Source organism: Brassica napus, chromosome C2 (genome assembly GCF_020379485.1).
Source record: "Brassica napus cultivar Da-Ae chromosome C2, Da-Ae, whole genome shotgun sequence".
Lineage (NCBI taxonomy): Eukaryota > Viridiplantae > Streptophyta > Magnoliopsida > Brassicales > Brassicaceae > Brassica > Brassica napus.
The window spans coordinates 4100671-4120148 of NC_063445.1; the positions used below are offsets into that span (position 1 = coordinate 4100671).

At 37.6% G+C, this 19478-nt stretch overlaps 2 protein-coding genes across 2 annotated transcripts; both read right to left on the reverse strand.

Annotated features, from left to right (window-relative positions):
• Positions 1–5206: 5206 nt before the first annotated feature.
• LOC106379206 (peroxidase 58-like) lies at positions 5207–8582 on the reverse strand. Its single transcript, XM_013819213.3, has 4 exons — positions 7230–8582; positions 6478–6675; positions 5976–6141; positions 5207–5841 (listed from the first exon to the last, which is right to left on the reverse strand). Exons 1-4 carry the CDS (start codon positions 7437–7439, stop codon positions 5426–5428), a joined length of 990 nt encoding a protein of 329 aa, XP_013674667.1. The 5' UTR covers positions 7440–8582; the 3' UTR covers positions 5207–5425.
• Positions 8583–9183: 601 nt separating this feature from the next.
• LOC106379205 (peroxidase N-like) lies at positions 9184–11035 on the reverse strand. The gene is made up of 4 exons (XM_013819212.3): positions 10734–11035; positions 10419–10601; positions 9835–9997; positions 9184–9736 (listed from the first exon to the last, which is right to left on the reverse strand). Exons 1-4 carry the CDS (start codon positions 10935–10937, stop codon positions 9312–9314), a joined length of 975 nt encoding a protein of 324 aa, XP_013674666.2. The 5' UTR covers positions 10938–11035; the 3' UTR covers positions 9184–9311.
• Positions 11036–19478: the final 8443 nt, after the last annotated feature.

The following is a 19478-nucleotide window of genomic DNA, read 5'->3' on the forward strand; positions in this document are numbered from 1 at the left end:
AAAACCTGAAATTGGATCCAAATATCAACTTTCGGAACCCACGTCTCTTCCATTGCTCATCTGTTCTGCGAATCTGTATTTGGGTTTTCGTGTTTCCATCGTGAGCAATCTCTGTATCCAAGCCTCGGAAATCTGGACAGATAAAATCCAAATGGAAGGTTAGCTCCCGCTTCTTAAACCACTTGATTCTGTCTGTATGTAACGTGAGTGTGGATACAATGGTGGTGGTTGGTGGAGGTGGCTACTCGAGTGGAGGTGGCTACTCGAGTGGAGGAGATGGTGGTGGATACGGTGGAGGAAGGGATGGATACCGCAGTGGAGGCGGTGGTGGTTATGGAGGTTTGGTGTAAGACATGAGGGTAGTTACGGTGGTGGTGTAAGTGGCTCCACGCGTCTCCCGACGACGCATCTCATGTCCACACGTCTCCCGTTCCACGCATCTCTCATCCACACATCTCCTGTCCACACATCTTTTTTTGTCCACAATGAACTTCCATTTACCTCAGGAACCACATACTCATTCTCTACATATCACCAAACACATCTCAGCCATCTGCACTTAAGAAACAAAATAATCAAAATCATGAAAATTTTACCCCCTAAGACACTGTCTATGTTACCAATTACCTTTAGAGGCACATTGTGTTGGGAGAACATTTTTCCATATCAATTTGTTCAATATTTTGTACATGTTACTTAGGCTCGTAAATCCAATATATGATGTCCACGATAACGTATCCACATTAAATCTGAAATCTAACATGATGTTCCTATCCACAACAATTTGTCCACCATAAACACATCCACATGATTTTTGTCTACCAAAACATATATCCACCAGTAGATTATCCGTGAAATTAATGTTCATTTATTGCAAACAACCAAAAACGTCCATGTTTGGTTTATTTTTTAAAAACAAACAAATTTCTCGTTAACTTCAAAAAGAGGCATTTTCGTCTCAAAATGGGAAGGTTCTACACATATAAAGTGTGTTAAAGACACAATGTGTCTTTGTGAGTAAAGAATTGCCTAATAAAACGAATTAAAGATTGATTGAATCGGTCATGGGGGCTATTGCCTAATAAAACGAATTATTCTTTCGTATACAGATTGAGATCCGCCGTTGAATCGGTCTAGTGGAGGATAAGCTGTTAGTTGAATCATCATTGGTGTGACAGAATAAATGATATAGCTTTACAAAATAGAATAACTGATAATTATAGAAACATGTGGTTTCAGATATATGTTAAGGAGTGATTCATTAATACATATGAAGTAATTTCTATAATACATTTATTTTATTTTGCAATAATGCAAAAACTTTACAAAGTGTAGTTTAGAAATTATATAGTTGGTATACATATAAAAATAATTTACACTTTTTGCTAAATTTGTCATTTATCTGATTTGAAATAAAAATTGTGAGTGTTATAAAAATTGGTATTCGATTCGCAGAAATATGAAACCAAAGATCGTATGTTATGGTTAAAAATTATTTTATTAATTAGGAGGAGTTTACGTTTTAGACTCTACTTTTTTTTGGAGTTCAAAGTTTGCTTTTACTAATATTAATTAATGATATGGCGTAAATCATTTTCACCGAATTTCGAATTAGGAACACAACCGCACCAATGTCTACGTTTAAATTAACTGGTCTACCAGTTATTGTGGTAAAAGTTATATGATTTACTGATAGTTTTGGACCTTTTGGTTGAAATATCTGCTTTCTGTTAATGCATTAGGGTTTTGACCTTTTCAACATGACTTCAATCCTGGTTTTTCAATATGACTTCAATCCAAGAAAACTCATGGTCAATATTATTTCCATTTTTGTGTATGGGTCCACTTAGAGGTCCTCTTTAATCCTTGGGAACTTTTTCTTTTATACATGAGAAATTAGTAGCTACACCAACAAAGTATAGCGTATTTAGCAACCTACCAAACGACACTGTGTACAAAATCTCGTCAAATGTTTAAGACATTTATATCCCTATAAGCCTTCCACGTAAAGTAACTATTCTGTAGCCGAAATATTATGGGGCGATTCTAAAATCTTTGATGTGGATTCGGAAAGATTTTATAGTCACTTTCGCATATATGGAAATCTTCTAGTGCCAGAGACGAACAAGGAAGGGAGTAATCTATTACACAGACTCTCTATCTATCTCCCCATTTCTCTTCATCTCTCACTTTCAGAAAAAGAAACAAATCACAATTGCAAATCAAAAACCACTATTCAATTCTGGAGAGAAATTTTGCGGTTAGAGAAGAACCAGTTGGAGTGAAGGTCACAACACTGTACCACAAACCCTTCGGTCTCATACAAATTTTGAATTGATATTTTTCTTTTTCTCTGATCTCTTTCCCCAAGACCCATCGCCGTGTTCACAGTTCTTGATTTTATTATCTTGTGGTGCAAACTTACAGAGGAGGAAAAGAAGCTGCAAGATAAAGTAATAAAGTCACTGGAAAGGGGAAAAATGCTACGACAAGTAGCATACTGAAATTGTTTTTATTTTGTCTTGGGGAGGGTTTATTGTCATCACCTCTGTCACTATTATCACGCTGAAATTTAATAGGAGTAATGTCATATCTCTTTGGAAAATATCATTTTGTCTTTATTATGTCTTGAACTCGTAAGCTCTGGTTTATGACTTCATCTAGTGTCTTGTTTTGTTTCTTGGATGTGTGTATCAATTTCCATCGATGTTGTTTCAACTGATATTTCAGTGTTGTATGACCTGAATATTTTCTCTAATTTTGCTTTGTGGTGTAGTATGTACGCACTTAGATTTTCCTGGCATATACATTTGTAATTAAATGTATTTAGCCATATAACTAATATTTTATCAATCAGTCCTTTACATTTAGATATATATGATACTTAGTATAGGTAACCCAATTATATTAGCCGGTTGTCTTAGTACATATCAGACATCTAGTTGCCATATCGATCGCTATTGCCTTAACTGTGGTAACAAATCGTACATGCGCCATATTCCAGAATGGTCCGAGACATCTGAAGCCACAAACGATTGAACCATATCGGTCTAAAACGTCTCCTACTACTCAATTCAACTCAAATATCTCAAACCATATATAATCATCAATTCCTTATTTTTCAAAGTTATATTGTCTGTATACAGAATTTTGTATGAACGTTTATATTAGCTTAAGACTATACATTAGATACATAAACTTATTTTGTAACACATCAGATTCATAAAATTATTTGATTATCCGGTTAAGTATCAGATACATATACTTATTAGATTAACCGGTTAAGACGCATCGGATATGGAAACTTATTAGATTAGCCATTTAGAAAGCATCGGATAGATAGACTTATAAGATTAACTGGTTAAGACACATCGGAAACGGAAACTTATTAGATTAACCGGTTAAGACGCATCGGATACGGAAACTTATTAGATTAGCCGTTTAGAAAGCATCGGATACATAGACTTATTAGATTAACCGATTAAGATACATCGGAAACGGAAACTTATTAGATTAGCCGGTTATCTTCTTATTAGATTAGCCGGTTATCTTTATAGATATTTGACATCTAATTATTGTTGACGACCCTTATTGTTTAGACCATGTTATTAAATCGAAACAATTAACATATCCTTAGGATATGTAGTAGCTCCCGTGCTTGTTTTCTAAATTGTATAACCGTAAATTATTGGATATTTATTTTACTTGCGAGTTTTCATATTATATGTGAAATGTCCCAGCCTATTGTTCCTTTATCAATGTGATATGTAATGACAATATTAATTTCTTCGTACTGTAAATAAACTTTGATACATTTGCTGCCATCGACATTTAGCTATACAAAAAGTGTTATTATGATGTTTATCCTTTGAAAACATGCACCTAAGTCATATGATCTGATCATGTTACTAACTTTGATGATTTTTCTTGAAAGCTTTTTACATGGACATCACATATTAGATAAGCATTATTATTTTTGAAGACATGGCATTCCAAATCGCTCAACACACCACCTCAATCGCCTCCCATCCCCCTTCTACTACATATCTTATAGATGGGTTGTTTGCAGGTTACTTTGTTGTGGCCTATCACTTTGCATCTGCTGCAAACAATAAAAACTGATGTAACATATCTGACTGAAATACATGTATATCTTTCCATGCCGCATTTTTTTCTTTTATCTCTATTTTTCTATCTTTTCACAGTAAAGTCATCGTGGTGACAAGTTTTCAAAACTGTTGTCTGGCTAATATATATTGTACCTGCGGTACCAAAACTATTGTTCGGGCAATATTATTTTTACACATATAGCTAACAATTTCAAAATAATAAAAAGAATTACTTTCCTGTGGTTCATTGTTCCAGAGCTTTTAGCATGCCAATGTTTTGATTGATAAATCTCGCTCACCGATTCACACAGGAAAGCTAAGAGGATCGTTGTGACAGCTCGGCACTCTTCGAACGTAGGAAGAATCACACAAATCACACAGAAGCTGGTGAAGTAGATGACATCGTTAATCGAAATCATACAACATCTGGTTCGGATTTTGATTGCTTCCAATCTGATTCCGGCATAGGTCGACATGCTCAAGATTTATGAGAAGAAACAAAGTGCACAACGTGCAACGACATGTACATCTCCGTCACTAAGGATCCCACCATCATCTTTGACGAAATCTTATCAGAGATTGAAACGAAGGAGGAAGATATATCGAAAGCTCCACATTTTTTTCATAGCCATTGGCTCTTCTCTCTCCTTTGCACAAATATTTGTATGTATGGAAACTAAATCTTCCAAAGGATTTGATATTGAGTTCCACCGTTTCCGATAGTAAATATGTGAATGGGGAAGTGGTCTCTCAATGTTACTATAATTCTTAACCCTTCTCGAGAACACAAAAAATCTAGGACATATCTTAGCAAATCTTTTTGATATCTCACAAAATCTATTTGCCAGCTATATAACCTACAACACAAACATGGTAGAAAATCTACCGCCAACTGGTAAGAGCTTTAAATGTCATTTTGCACATACCTTATCTACAACAAAATCCATTTTTACACTGTTGTAGGTATTTAGTTAATTTCGTGGTCTTTTATGGTTTTTGACCAAATTACCTCTTTTTTTTAACCCTTGAGAATTAATTTTAAGGAATTACGATTTCACAAATTTTCCAAAACTAAATTATTATATAGGGACATAGGGTCTAAATTGAAGACAATATGTAGGCTAATAGAAAGATCGTGAAGCTCTTCTCATATGTGTACATATATGATTTTAAAAAATAATAATAACAATGGCATGCTTAGCCTGAATAGTAAAACAAAATCCAACGGAAAAAAAAAGTTGTGGAAAAGCACAAATTTGCTACCACTTATTCCATGTAATATTTGATCACTCGAAGATGCAGTGATACAAATAAAATTAGTTGACCCGTCTGCAGTCTCTACGAATCTCACCTTCAGTACCCGTGAGAGTCTTTACGTTTCCCATCTTGATCATCGATCTAGCAAAGATTCTAAAGAACTCACTTTGGTTCTCTGCGAAACGATTCACCAAAGGTACAGTGGGAGCTCCTCTTGAGGAAAACAAGATTTGATCTGATTCAAGTACTCCACGGTTGTTTTGAAGGTTCTTGAAATAGTCGTTATCAAATGAGTCAGGGCTCGTAGGATCAAGATTTACTAAGGCGGTGGGACTTCCGCCTCGCGGGCATTGTCGTCGCAACGTTTGCAAGAATGCCGGTTCAACACTCGGGTCCGACTGTCCGTTGATACCATCAAAATTGTTCACACGATTGGTTATCGCTGCACACTGAACCCTCCCGAAGGTATGAGCACCTGTACAATTATTATGATTCATAATTATGATAGATTTAATACTTCGAAGTACTATTGATGTCCTGATCTTTATACATTATGAATTATAATCATATTTCTATAAGACGGTCAAAAGAATTAAAACGCGAATGTACCAGATAAAGCGACCAAATCGGTAGTGTCAAGATTATGTTCAGAGAACTTAGTGGTAAGGATATCGAGAGAGTCAGGTCCTAGTGGAAGTGCAGCCACCGCATCGTCACGGTTGGCGGTCCGACCATCTCTCCTTCCTAACAATACGTCCCATGACGGTCCTCCCGCCTTGAATGAAATGAAAGTTCAAATAGTTATATAAAATGTTTACGTAAAATTGGAATATAAATTCAAGAAATGTCGCCTATAATGATTTCTACTAATGCATGTTATGCCAGCAGTGCCGGCCCTGATGGAAAGCACACCAAGCACCAGCTTCCAGTCCATCCAAAAAAATTAAAAATCAGCTTTTTTAAAACAAATTATTGATATATATACGGTACTTTAGTAAATAATATACGAAATAGGCCAAGTTTTTGAAAAATGTTTGTGGTCTTTCCAATGTCAGGACCGCTACATAAAATTAAATATTTGAAACACCTAGATTTTGAGAATTATCATTACCAGTGAGACAGATATTTCAGCTGTGATAGCAAGGATATCGGCACAAGAGACAACTCCAGGGCAAACATTCTCGAGAGCGGTTTTGATTTCATCGATCACCTCGAAACCGCCAAGAGAGCCAGCGTTTTGGAAAGCTTCCTTTTCACCCTCTACTCCATCCGCCAGAGCAGCATCCAATAGTACCGAACCATCGCACCCCTGTGGTTCACACGCTTTAAGCTCAATGTTCAGTGCACAAGTATATGTCTATATATAATTATCTTAGTCATATTGTAAATCTATAACTACATATTTTCCTATGCCTTGTAACTTATTTAGCCCATGACTAGAGAAAAAAGTCAAGGAAAAATAATATTTTAGTTTATAGACTTTTTACCATCGTAATATGAAAATCATGTGAATGAAGGAATATGTAGTCCAAAATATAACTAATCATTAAAAACTTCAAATTTGATCTTAAAAATCAATGACTCCACTAAACTCACAATTTACAACACGTTGGTACTTTGTATGGTCAATCAGTGACGTGAACTATTAGTACCTTTTGAAGCCAAAAGAAATAGAGTTATGACCTTATTAATATAAACCACGGTTTGTTTATATTCAACATGAATAATATGATATTTCTTTTATTTCAAAATGAATCATGAGACCAAATGCGCATTGAATCAGTTGGTTTCATTTTTTTTTGTCAACCAATCAATTGGTTTCATTATAATCTGAAAAGTGCTAATGAATAAAATAGATCTTACGTTCACGAAACAGTCGTGAAAGTGAAGGCGCATGACTTGAGCAGTGAGTCTAACGTCGCTACGGCTTGCTTGCTCCAACAGGCTCCGAGCAATGACTGTGACATTAGGGCAGGTCGTGGAGTAAAAATCAGAGGTAAGCTGAGCATTACCCAAAACCCCAAACATCAAAATCGAGAGCAAAAGCAAGGGAATAATATTGCTTAGACCCATTTATATTGTCTCTCTTTGTTAAACCGAGAGATAAGAAGGCCAAAGGAATTTGTGGGTTGATGCTAAAAGAAAGATTTTCGTAGCCTTTTATAGAGAGCTTGTATCTAACGTTAGAAGAAAATTCTCAGTGTTGTAGGAAAATAAATTGTTGAAGGATAAATAATGGCTAAAAGAAATATATAGGTTTCAAAAATAAAATATATAGTAATATTTTTATAATCAAATCATCAAACTAAATGTATATGAAAAAAAAACTTTGTATTTATCTCTCATGAATAATAGATAAAAATGTCATATGAATGTACATCATGAGCTAATTGATTTTCTGACATAAAAAATACAAAATTTTAGAAAATATGATGTAATATAAAAAAAAAAAGCTACAAATTTGTAGTAACAAAAATCCACGAAAGCAAACAAAAATTCCCGTACTAAGAAATAGGAAAAAATACGTCAACACGAATTAATAATGATGTGTTGAAATTGGATCATGCTTACTATTCCTCCCGCGTAGATTTGAACGTAGTTTTAATTTCTTGTATTTCAAGCCATCAAAATGGAGCCAGTTTTCTAAAAATAATTGGACAGTGTTGTTGTCATCTGCTTAAAGATTTGATTCGTTGAATTTCACGGAAACTAGTCGTTTTTCAACTTTATTTTGCCTACCTTTAATATTTATCGGCCGACATATGCGATGAAATTTGATAATGACACCATCTTACACAAGAGAAATGCTGCAACTATTTTGCATTAATTGTTAGGAGTTTTATTTTGATATATATATTGGAATTTAGGCTTGGGCATAAAATCCGGAAACCGAAATCCGAACCCGAACCGAAAAACCCAACCCGTTATCCGACCCGAAACGTAAAAATAAACGTAAAATACTCGAACAGGTTTTGTAGGGTGGTACAAAAAATATCCGAACCCGAAGTGTTATTAACTGAACCCGAACGAGTAACCCGAAAAATCCAAAATTAATAGTCAATATAAATATTTTGAAATATATATAAGTATTTCAATTATTAAATTTAATATTTGTGGTAATATTATATATAATAATAAATTTTAAAATTCTAATAAATGCTTTAAGTACACAATTAGTTATAAATAAGTATTTTATAATTTGCTCATTGAAATAAAAAGTCTACTCTCTATAAGGCAATACATATTGTTTACAAATGATGTTTGTTTTTATGCTTGAATTTACATTTTATTGTTATTTTATCAATTTTATATGTGATATATTAATTTTTATTTAATTTAGATGTTTTTCTTTATGTTTTACTTCAAAAATTTTGTTTTTTACTTTGGTTATATCCGAACCGAACCGATATAACCCGAATCCGTATGATATATGATTACTTTATGGGTTTTATGATGCAATACAATTTTGAACCGAACCCGAAGTGTTATTATCCGAACCCGACTCGTACTAATAAAATTTTAGTATGGGACCTAGAAGCGTAAACCCAAAAATCCGAAAACCCGAAAAACCCGACCCGAATGCCAACGGGTACCCGAACGCCCGGAATTGGTTGATAAAGCATAGATTCAAAAATCTCTGTATCAAAGGTTATACCCCTACTCGAATTCTTCTGATACCTGACTTTTGATTTCTTGTGTTTATGTGAGGTTTAAACACACATTTCTAGTTCATTTAAGTTATTTTAGTTGCATTTAAACATTATTCTGATTAGCAAAAAAAAAAATTAAAACATTATTTAGGTTGCGTGCATGCAAAAATCATGAAGAGTATGTGCATATTGGAGCGGATTAAAAGCAAGAAACATAAGATTGCACACGTGGCCATTTTGAAACACACAAGGGCTGATCAACTCCCAAACATTGCAGAAAATAGGAACACACAGACTAGTTATTTATAACCCTACAGTTTTTCCTAACCTCCCCACTAGATCCATTAACAAGATTCGTAATACCACCCATTTTGATCATCGAACGAGTGAAGTCCCTGAAAAACAAGTACTGGCTCCGACTATAAGCCTCCACAAGTCTCTTTGTTGTGTTCACGGCCAAATCACTCGAGAACAGAATCTGATCCGAACTCAAAAGACCTTTCCCTTCGAGGAGGTTCTTGAAATAGTTGTTGTCGAAGGCGTAGGTAGAGTTCCTGTCTAGGGGAGCTGTTTGGTTTCCACTTCCTCCGGCGGGACAAACTGTTCGCAGATCAGACAAGAGTGTTGTCTCAAGTGTTGCGTCCGGAGATCCTGCGCCATCAAAGTTGAACAGCCTGTTGCTGAAGACATCACATTTTGCTTGTCCAAAGGTGTGAGCTCCTTTGTAATGAAAAATGTACATGCATAAGTGATAACTACTTCGAAGAATATAATACCCAAATAAAAATAATTTTCATTAAAGAAAAAAGTAATTAAACCTGATAAAGCTACGACGTCGGCGGCATTAAGGCCAACAGCTACAAACTTGGCAGTAATAGCGTCTAAGGGTTCAAAAGGAGATGGTAGATTATTTGCACTGCTCTGATTTGCCACAAGTCCATCTTTTCTTCCTAATGCTACTCTCCACTGAGGCCCTCCGCTCTGCAAATCAAATCCCGTTATGGACGACGGCCAAAATATCATAAAGATATATAACAATAGTTAATATACGAAAGCATGCATCATGCATCTGTATTCTGTAATTATATAGACGACCAAAGAAAATAAACACTAATCTCATGTTTTAGGGCATCCGTATTAAAGAATCACTTTATAAAAATTACCAAAAATAGTAATATTATAATAAAGTTATATGCATTGAAGGTCTCTCAAAAAAAATATCATGTCTAGTACTAAAAATAATGGCAATGGAAGTCACTGTATAAACTTTTGTTTCTTAAAATCTGTAACTTGTGTTAATTATATGAAATCTCTAACTCAAAATTTGATTAAGGATCCACTGAAATTAAATTAATCATTAAGGCTTTGATGGTTGTTAAATATTGGGAACAAAAAGGCTTACTAAGACAACCGAGTCGCGAGCGGCTAAAGTGAGTATATCAGCACAAGAAACAACACCAGGACATGCGTATTCCACAGCGGCTTTGATCGTATCAATTACGTCAAATCCTCTTGCAGAGTTTAGATTTGGGATCGCTAATTTCTCGCTATCGTCTCCATCCAGCAATACAGACGCATCGCATCCCTGGAAAGTTCACGCTAAAGAACTGATGACAAGCTAGTGTTTGGAAGTATGGAAAAATTGTTACAATATTTAAACCGTAAACATAAAACAAGTATTTGACAGAAAAGAAAACGTAGAGATAGCAATACATACATTAACGAAACAGTCATGGAAATGAAGACGAATGAGAGAAGCAGCCATCCGAGTATCGGCCTTCAGGGCGTTCATAACTTGTCTGCGGACAATTGGTACAAGATACGGGCATGATTTAGCGTAAATGTTAGGGTTTAGCTGTGCCTTAGCCCCTGAACAAAGCATACACAGGGTGAAAACAGTAAGCAAGACATGTCCTCTCATTGGCTATAAGATGGCTTGTTTAGATGAGTTACTAGAGTGATAGTTTAATACGATGTTGAAGAAATGTGGTTCTACTTATAGAGAAAAAAATAGGTAGCAAAGGGCTTAATTGTGCTTCTGTTAAGTGGACTATTACGAGAATGATTAATGGATGGTGACGCATGGAGGCTTCGAAATATTAATTTCTTGTGCTCAAGAGGACGCATTAAGCTCCATGTTTTTTTATAATTCTTGTAAGATTAGGCACAAAGAGGCATTCAAATTGATAGACTCATGAACTTTCTATCGTGTTTTGTATGTTGGCCGGTTTTATATTACGTAATCCACTAAAACTAGTGACTGTAGTCAACTTTGTATAGAATAGGGCTGCATGTATTTAAATGTATTTTTAGGACGCAAGTGGACATTGTGTGAAACAATTTTCCCTACTGGTACTTACACGTAGGGATGTCAAAATGAGGTAACTCGTTCAATTCAGTTCAGCTCATAGTGAGCTCGACTATTTCATGAGTTACCTCAGATCAGCTCATTTATTATATGAGCTTCAATATGTTAACTCGAACTTAGATCATCTAGATCATGAGTTAAATGAACTAACTCGTGATCTAAATAAAAATAATAATATAAAATAAAATAGTGATAAAATAATTTCTATAATAATGTTCAAAATTTAAATGTTAAAAAATCTAAAACATAAATATTAAATACTAAATAAAAACCAACACATGACAAAAAAAAAACAACACCTAATATAAATTAAATTAAAGCAAAACCAATGATCCAAATTCATATTTTTCGTGAGAGTCTTGAGACAATTCATCTTCAATGTCTAAACAGTATAGTTTCTTTTTTTTTCTACGAAAAAGTTATAGATAACTTTTAGAAGTTTAATTTCCATATTATTTATATGTATGTTTTACATTTTAATTTTAGAAGATAAATATAAAAATTATCTATTTTTTACATAAAAAAATAGAAGTATCCAAATATAATATATATATATATATATTATATAATTGTAAGTATAAAAATGAACAAGCTCATAAGCCAGCTCATGTTCATTAAAGATCGTTCATATAACCCGTGTTCTAATTTAAGCTCGATCATTAAACTCATTTATTAAATGAGCTTAAAATATAGAGATCATGTTCATGAAAAAACGAGTTGGGTTGAGTCAGCTCATGAGCTATAGCTCATTTTGACACTCCTACTTACATGTATCTTTTTGATGAGATTGAGCCTGATAGGAACTATGCACATGAATTTAGTTAGAATTTATTCTCACTATACATAAAGAAACAACATACTCATGATGATATATATATTTAGAGCCAGTTAAATTAAAACAGGTTTAGAAAATCCATTGAATGTTATTGGATCACTATTTAAAACATAAACTTCAACGGATATTTCCTTAATTAAAACTATATATTGCAATTAACAGATTTAAGTAGCTTAACCTTAAATGTATATACTTTTATATAAATAATGAATGAACTTGAGAATCAATGAATATACCTAAAACCAAAAAGATGTATATCAATTATCCATTGAAATGCTTACAAATGAGAAGATAATTGATATCTTAAAGTGATTGACTGATTGCTAACAATCCCGAAATGGATAAAACCATTCATTGATAGTTAACTAATTGTGTAAACACATCAAAAAGTACTTAGCAACACTGACGACTACCTTGATAATGATGGTATTCCACGTAGTAGTCAACTTATTATGATCGGTTTTAGCGGTAGTGTTACTTTCCCACTTGAACCTAATTATATAATTTTGCAGTAATTTTATATAATTCTTTTGTTTACAAAGTGCATCGTCCAAATTGTTTTCCACTTCGCGCTATTAGCAATATCGGCACGCCAAATAAAATATAACAAAAGCCACGTGCATTTATACATATTCTTAATTCTTATCTCAATATTGTATACTTATGTAAATTCCACATTCGATCCCACTAGAGCTATTTCAAGGCGTCTTCTCTGGTGGCGTGGTCAAGAATCAAGATGAGCATCTGAATACGGATGGTAGCCCCACAATATACAAATAGAGAAATGAATCAAACTGCATAAATGTGGGATAATACTTGACAAGAATGTGGGAAATAGTAAAAGAAACGATCCAGAAAAATAAACTTTGAAATATCCTCGGTAATCTTTTTTTTTTTTGTAACTTGGCTTTCATTAGAACATAAATAGGAAAATAAAAATATTACAAACCCATAAGGCTAGTGTTATAGGACAAAAGCCCATACCTGAAGAATGCCAAAACCTATGAATCTCAATGAGAACTAATTAGTTGCCAGGCCATGAAGAAGGCAGAATCACAGAGCGTAAGCAGGCCCAGAGTAGGGAAAGTAGGGTTGTTAGCGGTTGGGGGGTGGGTGATCAGTTAATGTGAATAGGGGGAGAGATCGAGAGAGTTTGCATCTCCTTGTAATGTTACACGAGCCATCTATGCATCATCGCTGAAGATAGACGAGGGTTGGAGTCTCGAAAACTTGAGATTTTGTTTCTGATCTGGCGGTCAAGCAAGCGGAATAGCACATCCACCGATCTGAAGACGTTCGTGTGAAGCCGAGCGTTACGTTCATTCCAGAGCAAATAAAGGGTTGCTTGTCAAGCCGTCATCAGTAGAAGACGCGCCGATTTCGCCATCTGAAGATTCTGAAGCTGAGCAATCGATTGATCCCAAGATCGGAGTGGTTGCAACCGACACCGAGCAGCTACTTGACTCCAGAGGTCGAAACTGTAGTTGCATTCAAAGTAAAGGTGGTTCCTCGTTTCAGTGGTTGAGTTACAGAGGAGGCAAGAAGGATCAACTTGAAGCCCCCAGCTTTGCAATCTATCTTTCGTAGGGCAACGGTTGAGCATCATGAGCCAAGAGTGGAACGCATGTCTCGGGATAGCGGAGAACCAAATTAGCTTGGTCCATATTAGATTTTGGATGTCTCCTCTCAGATAGGTATAGATATTTCCAGTGCTGAAAACTGTTGAGATCTTTCCTTGTATCTCCCATTCATAGTAGTCTTCAATATCCGTCAGTTCGATGGTAGTGATGTATACATAGAGTTCTAACATTGCGTCTGATCTTGCAGGTGGCAAACACCAACTTCCATTTCGACATAAGGAGGCAATAGTTGCAGTTTTTGAAATGCCTAACCTGGAGTTTGAGGCAGCTTGTAGTGCGAGGATGCATCCTTCCGGAGCCCAATTTGGGGACCAAAACCGAGCTCGTCGACCATTTTCAAGCCTGATCTTGATGAGAGGGAAGACAATCGGCCTCGCTTTGATCAGCTTGTTTACGAGCCATGAGTATGACTGAGATGGCTTGATCGTCCAGTAGTTATCCAGGCTCCCTTTGAGAATAACTTCCTTGAACCATGCTGCCCACACAGAGTCTTCTCTGAAGAAGAGGAGCCAGATTAGTCGAATACAACATGCTCTGTTCCAGGTTAGCAAGTCCTTAACACCTAATCCCCCTTGATCTTTGGTAAGCGTAACTCGGTCCCAAGCTACTTTAGCAGAGTGATGACCTTCCAAATTTCCTTTCCATAAGAAGAAGCTACACATTGAATTGATCTTGTTTATGCAGGCTTTTGGGAGAAGGAAAGCAGAGCACCAAAACGTAGTGATACCCGAGATGACTGTTTTAATGAGAAGAAGACGGCCAGAGTAGGATAGTGTTTTGACAGACCAAGAAGAGAACTTTGCCTTGATTTGTTGTAGGAGTGGCTGACAATTTACCAGCGATAACTTCTTGGAGTTAAGGGGAACACCCAAGTAGCGAAACGGTAACGATCCTTTCTGCATTCCCGTAGATGCCTGTATTGTATCAACTTCCTCTTCTGACAGACCTGATGAGAAAAAACTCGTTTTTTGGAAGCTTACCGCAAGGCCCGATCGCAACTCGAACTCTTTCAGGACTTTGAGTACTTGTTGCACTGAGTTAAGCGAGCCATCAATGAAGATCAAAAGATCATTAGCAAATGAGAGGTGAGTGAGTTTCATTGCACTGCATTTTGCATGGTACTTGATGTTATTGTCTTGCGCCGCTTTGTTCAACATTAATGAGAGGAAGTTCATCGCAATGACAAATAGATAGGGAGAAAGTGGGTCTCCCTGTCTTAGCCCTCTTCTTCCCTTGAAGTATCCATTAACTGTCCCATTATAACCCACCATGTAACTAGGGGTGCAGATGCAAGCTTTTAACCAAGACAAGAATAATGGTGACAGTTGGAGACCACGAAGACAAGTGAGGAGAAAATCCCAGGAAAGGGTATCAAAAGCTTTCGCTATATCGACCTTAATAGTAATCCTCTTGCTTCCCTTGTTTTTGAGATATCCATTTATTAATTCACCCGCTAGGGTAGTGTTTTCAACCAGTAATCTCCCCTTGATGAAAGCTGTTTGACATGGCATGATTAGGGAAGGGAGAATGGGCTTGAGGCGCTTTACCAACAATCTGGAGAGAACCTTATAGATGGTGTTCAGACAAGCAATTGGCCTGTAATCTGTAACTTTGCTCGCTCCCGGAAACTTCGGAACCAATGACAGTATGGTGGCGTTTGTGGAGGAAGGCAGGAAAGCAGTGGCGAAGAAACTCTGTATGGACACAACAACTTCAGAACCAAGAACGTCCCATGAGGCTTTGAAGAAACCCGAGGTTAGACCATCAGGTCCTGGAGTCTTGTTGGGGTTTAGTTTGAAAAATATGGCTTTGATCTCTGATTCAGATGGTAGTGTTGTCATTTGCAGAGATTGCTGGTCCGTCACTCAAAAAGTGGTCAATTCCTGAAACCAGTAGGTCTGAGTAAGCAGCTGAGGGCGACAGTTTCCTTGCGGGCCTAGTACTGACTGGAAGTGGGAGATGGCGTGGCTCATCTCAAGGGGGTCAATGATTAGGAATCCCGTGATAGTTATGAAAGATCTGATCGCATTATAGCTTGCTCGAACTTGACAAATTCTGTGGAAGTAAGTTGTATTCAGGTCTCCCTCTCTTAGCCAATTGATTCTCGACTTCTGTCTGAAAAAAACACTCTTGAATCTGACACAGGAAAGTCCATTTCTGGTGAAGGTCTCGTTCCTCTTGGTACGTCTGCGGAGAAGGGGATTGAAGTGCTTGTACCTGCACATGTTGCAACAAACTGTAAGTATCACTCACTCTCTCTTGAATTTTTGAATGATTTTCACGGTTTAGAGTTTTCAAATCTGTTTTGATGAGCTTTAGCTTCCAACACATATCAGCAAGGGAGGAGCACAAGCTTCCAGTTCTAGTCCACGCTTCAAGAATGATAACGGAGAAGTTGGGGTGTTTTGTTAAGTAGTTTTGGAATTTATAAGGGTGGGTACCAGCAGTGGGGAGGTGATAGGCAAGGTCCAGGAGACAAGGGGTATGGTCAGAGATATCGGGGGGGAGAAAGGAGGAGAGGGCATGAGGGTAAGCGGCTACTGCAGTACTATTAACCAAAAGTCTGTCTAGCTTCTTTGCAATAGGGTCATCTGGCTGATTATTTGTCCAAGTATGGGAAGGACCTGTGAATCTGAGGTCAAATAATCCGAGCTGAGTGAGACAGTCTTGGAGTAGATACATCTGATAGTCATTCGATGAGACAGATGGAGAGGAGTGCTCAGAGTGGTGTTGGATTTGATTGAAATCGCCTCCCACGAACCACACTTTGTTTTCCAGATCCAAGGAAGAATGGAGATGAATCAGCTCAGTCCAAAGATCTGAGCGATCAGCAACAAGATTCGAAGCATAGACAGCAGTATAGTAAAATGGCTCTTTGTTGGGGATAGTGATGAGACAGGTAAGGCTTTGCCAGCTCTGGTGAACAACATGGAGCTTCAGTGGGTCTTTCCAAATGAGGATTATTCTACCGTCTTCATCCGATAGGTGGTTAGAGGTAAAATGCCAGGCTGGGTAGAGTTTGGTCAGTAGGGGGCAACATAGATAGTTCTTTAACATGAGATTCAAGGATAGCACCAAAAAGAGGCTTATGGGTAAGAAGCCAACTAATAAATATATGATGTTTATCCGGGTCATTTAGGCCTCGGATGTTCCAAAAAAAGAGTTTGACACTCATTAAAGGTGTGAAGGAGGATCCTCGTTTTGAAAGCAAGGATCAAGAAGCAAAAATTTATTTGTACGGAGGATAGGGTCAGGAGGGTTGGAAAGGGGGAGGGAAATTTGTGGTGGTGGAGTTTTTGACATGGCGGAGAAGGGTAGTGCTTTTATGGGGTCAGAGCATAGGGGGGAGAAAAGGGTTCGAGTTTGTATTTGGAGTGGAAGTAGGTGAGAAAGTTGGTGATGATCTAGATCTTTTAAGAGAAGGCCGTGGGTGAGGAGGTGATGCTGGGATTAAGGCGTATGCGGTTTGAGCTAAGGTGGGAGGAGTGTGAGGAGCAAGAGAACCAGAGGGTGGAAGAGAGGGTTCAGGTTGGGGTGGTGGATTGGCGTGCGAAGCACTCAGTTTTTCAGATGATGGAGGGTTTTTCTTGACAAAAATCATAGAGGAGGGCTTTTTAGTAGTTTGTTTTGGTGGAGGAGTTTTTGGTTTGGTCGATGGAGGAATGGGGTTTTTCGGGGGGGGGGGGGATATAGTGGAGGCAGTTTTTGATGACATGTCCCAGTTCATGGCAGTGTGAGCACGTTGGAGAGACCCAAGGGTAGTGCACCAGGACCTCAACAACTTCACCGCTTTGGCGCTGAAACTCAACTACCGAAGGCAACGGCTTGGTAAGATCTACTTCCACCTTTACATGAGAAACTGTTAGGCTCACCAGATTTTTTGTAGAATCATATGTCTCCTTTGGTTCACCTACTAGGCCTGCTACTAAGCTTAGACCCTTGTTGTAACGAAGATCAAGAGGGACACCAGTGAGGTGAGCCCATATCTGTATAGCTTTCAGTGTTGGAGTGGACATAGAGTGCTCAGAAGACCACTGAACAGTGTGGAACATAGTCACCAATGTACCATACACACTTCTCAAGGATCTTGCTGCGAAGGTATTCACTTGGGATCCTTACTAGAGTAGAGCGATTGATCTTTTCCCCACATATGATTCAGCACACTCTGAATCTGATTGAAAGGTGGAGGTTTCCCGTTATAATAGCAAATAATGAAGTCTCTATGAAGCTCAGCTCCTTCGTGGAAAACCTCATCAGGGATAAGAACTCTCGGCCTACCCGACTCCGAGATTGATACAGGAGCAAGTCTTTTAAGAGTTTTATCCTCAGAAGCTCTGATTTTCTCAACTAGAGAAGACTCAGAAGCGACATTGGGAGCAGCAAAGGGGGGAGGAGTCGAGTTATTGGGATTTTGGTTGGAAGTAATGGTTTCAGAACTAGGGTTTTGGGGAACTGTGTTTTGGGAGGTAGTTTGTTGGTCATTTGAGGAGACTTTGTTTGTAAGGATGGGGGAGGGTTGATTTGGTGGTAGCGTGGTAAATCTCTGGGTAGTGAAAGGGGATTTAGAGCAAGATCCTGCCTCCACTGTGTTAACAGGAAAGGAGAAAGAGACAGTTGGTTCAGATCCAGTCTGGGGATCAGTTTCATGCCCTGATATAGGACCAGTTTCTATTTGAGTGGCTGCTCCTACCATCTCTTCTTGAGGAGTCATAGTGATGTCCACAGATTTGGCAGCAGCAACAGTTTGAGAAGGGTACCTAGCTCCACGAACAGAGCGTTGGACAGTAGGGTATTTGAACTTAGGGGCGGCCGGGGAGGAAGTTAAGGGTGGGTAATCTTGGGGCGACAGGGGGGAGGTTGGGTCTAGAGGGTCTGGGGGAAGGTCAGGCTGAGGGGGTGGGTCACCAGTAACAGACGACGGCGGACTAGAGCCGGAAGAGCGGCCAGGAACTCTACAAGGGTTCTGCATTGGGAAGCGAGTCAGAGAGCTTTTGACTTTTTTAGCTTTATTGACACTTATCCTCGGTAATCTTCATCTGCATCTTCTCATGGTGTAACAGCGTAACTCATGTAAACTCCATAACTTTAATGTAAGCTTTTTAGAATATCACATAACGCGCCAAACGAGTGGATTGGTACATGAATTGAATCACATAAATCAACGGCGTTTTGTGCAACTCCTATAAATTGAAGTAATTAAAAAATTAGAGCAGCCGCATTAATGAACCCCCGGTTGGGGTTCATCATTTGAATTTTTTATTATTTTTTTTTCATTTTTCGTTTGTTTTTAAATATATATATATATATATATATATTGACCAATAGCGGGCCGCCACGTTGCGTGGGGCCCGCTGAACAGTAACGACCCGGGTTCATGCAGAAGGGGCGTGGCGAGACAGAATCGTGACTGTAGCATTTTTTAATAATTTTTTTTTTCGGGAAGCGTGTGAACCCCCTATTGAACCTCTAATGCGGCTGCTCTTAGCGCTTTAATTTTTTCATTATTCAAGTGAGACTGTGTCTATCCTTTATATAGATGGAAAAGTCAATATTCTTCTTTTATGTCCAAGTTAGGTGTCCGGTTCGTATTATAGACATTAACCCGCTCAACCCACTGAC

What these genes read in the sequence shown, in the direction of transcription:
- LOC106379206 (XM_013819213.3), bottom strand. Translation starts at nt 7,439, where the DNA reads ATGGGTCTAAGCAATATTATTCCCTTGCTTTTGCTCTCGATTTTGATG. An exon ending in CTGAAATATCTGTCTCACTG is followed by an intron (nt 6,142 to 6,477) that starts GTAATGATAATT and finishes ATTTCATTCAAG; the next exon opens with GCGGGAGGACCGTCATGGGA. An exon ending in CGATTTGGTCGCTTTATCTG is followed by an intron (nt 5,842 to 5,975) that starts GTACATTCGCGT and finishes ATAATTGTACAG; the next exon opens with GTGCTCATACCTTCGGGAGG.
- LOC106379205 (XM_013819212.3), bottom strand. Translation starts at nt 10,937, where the DNA reads ATGAGAGGACATGTCTTGCTTACTGTTTTCACCCTGTGTATGCTTTGT. An exon ending in CTCGCGACTCGGTTGTCTTA is followed by an intron (nt 9,998 to 10,418) that starts GTAAGCCTTTTT and finishes TTTGATTTGCAG; the next exon opens with AGCGGAGGGCCTCAGTGGAG. An exon ending in CGACGTCGTAGCTTTATCAG is followed by an intron (nt 9,737 to 9,834) that starts GTTTAATTACTT and finishes TTCATTACAAAG; the next exon opens with GAGCTCACACCTTTGGACAA.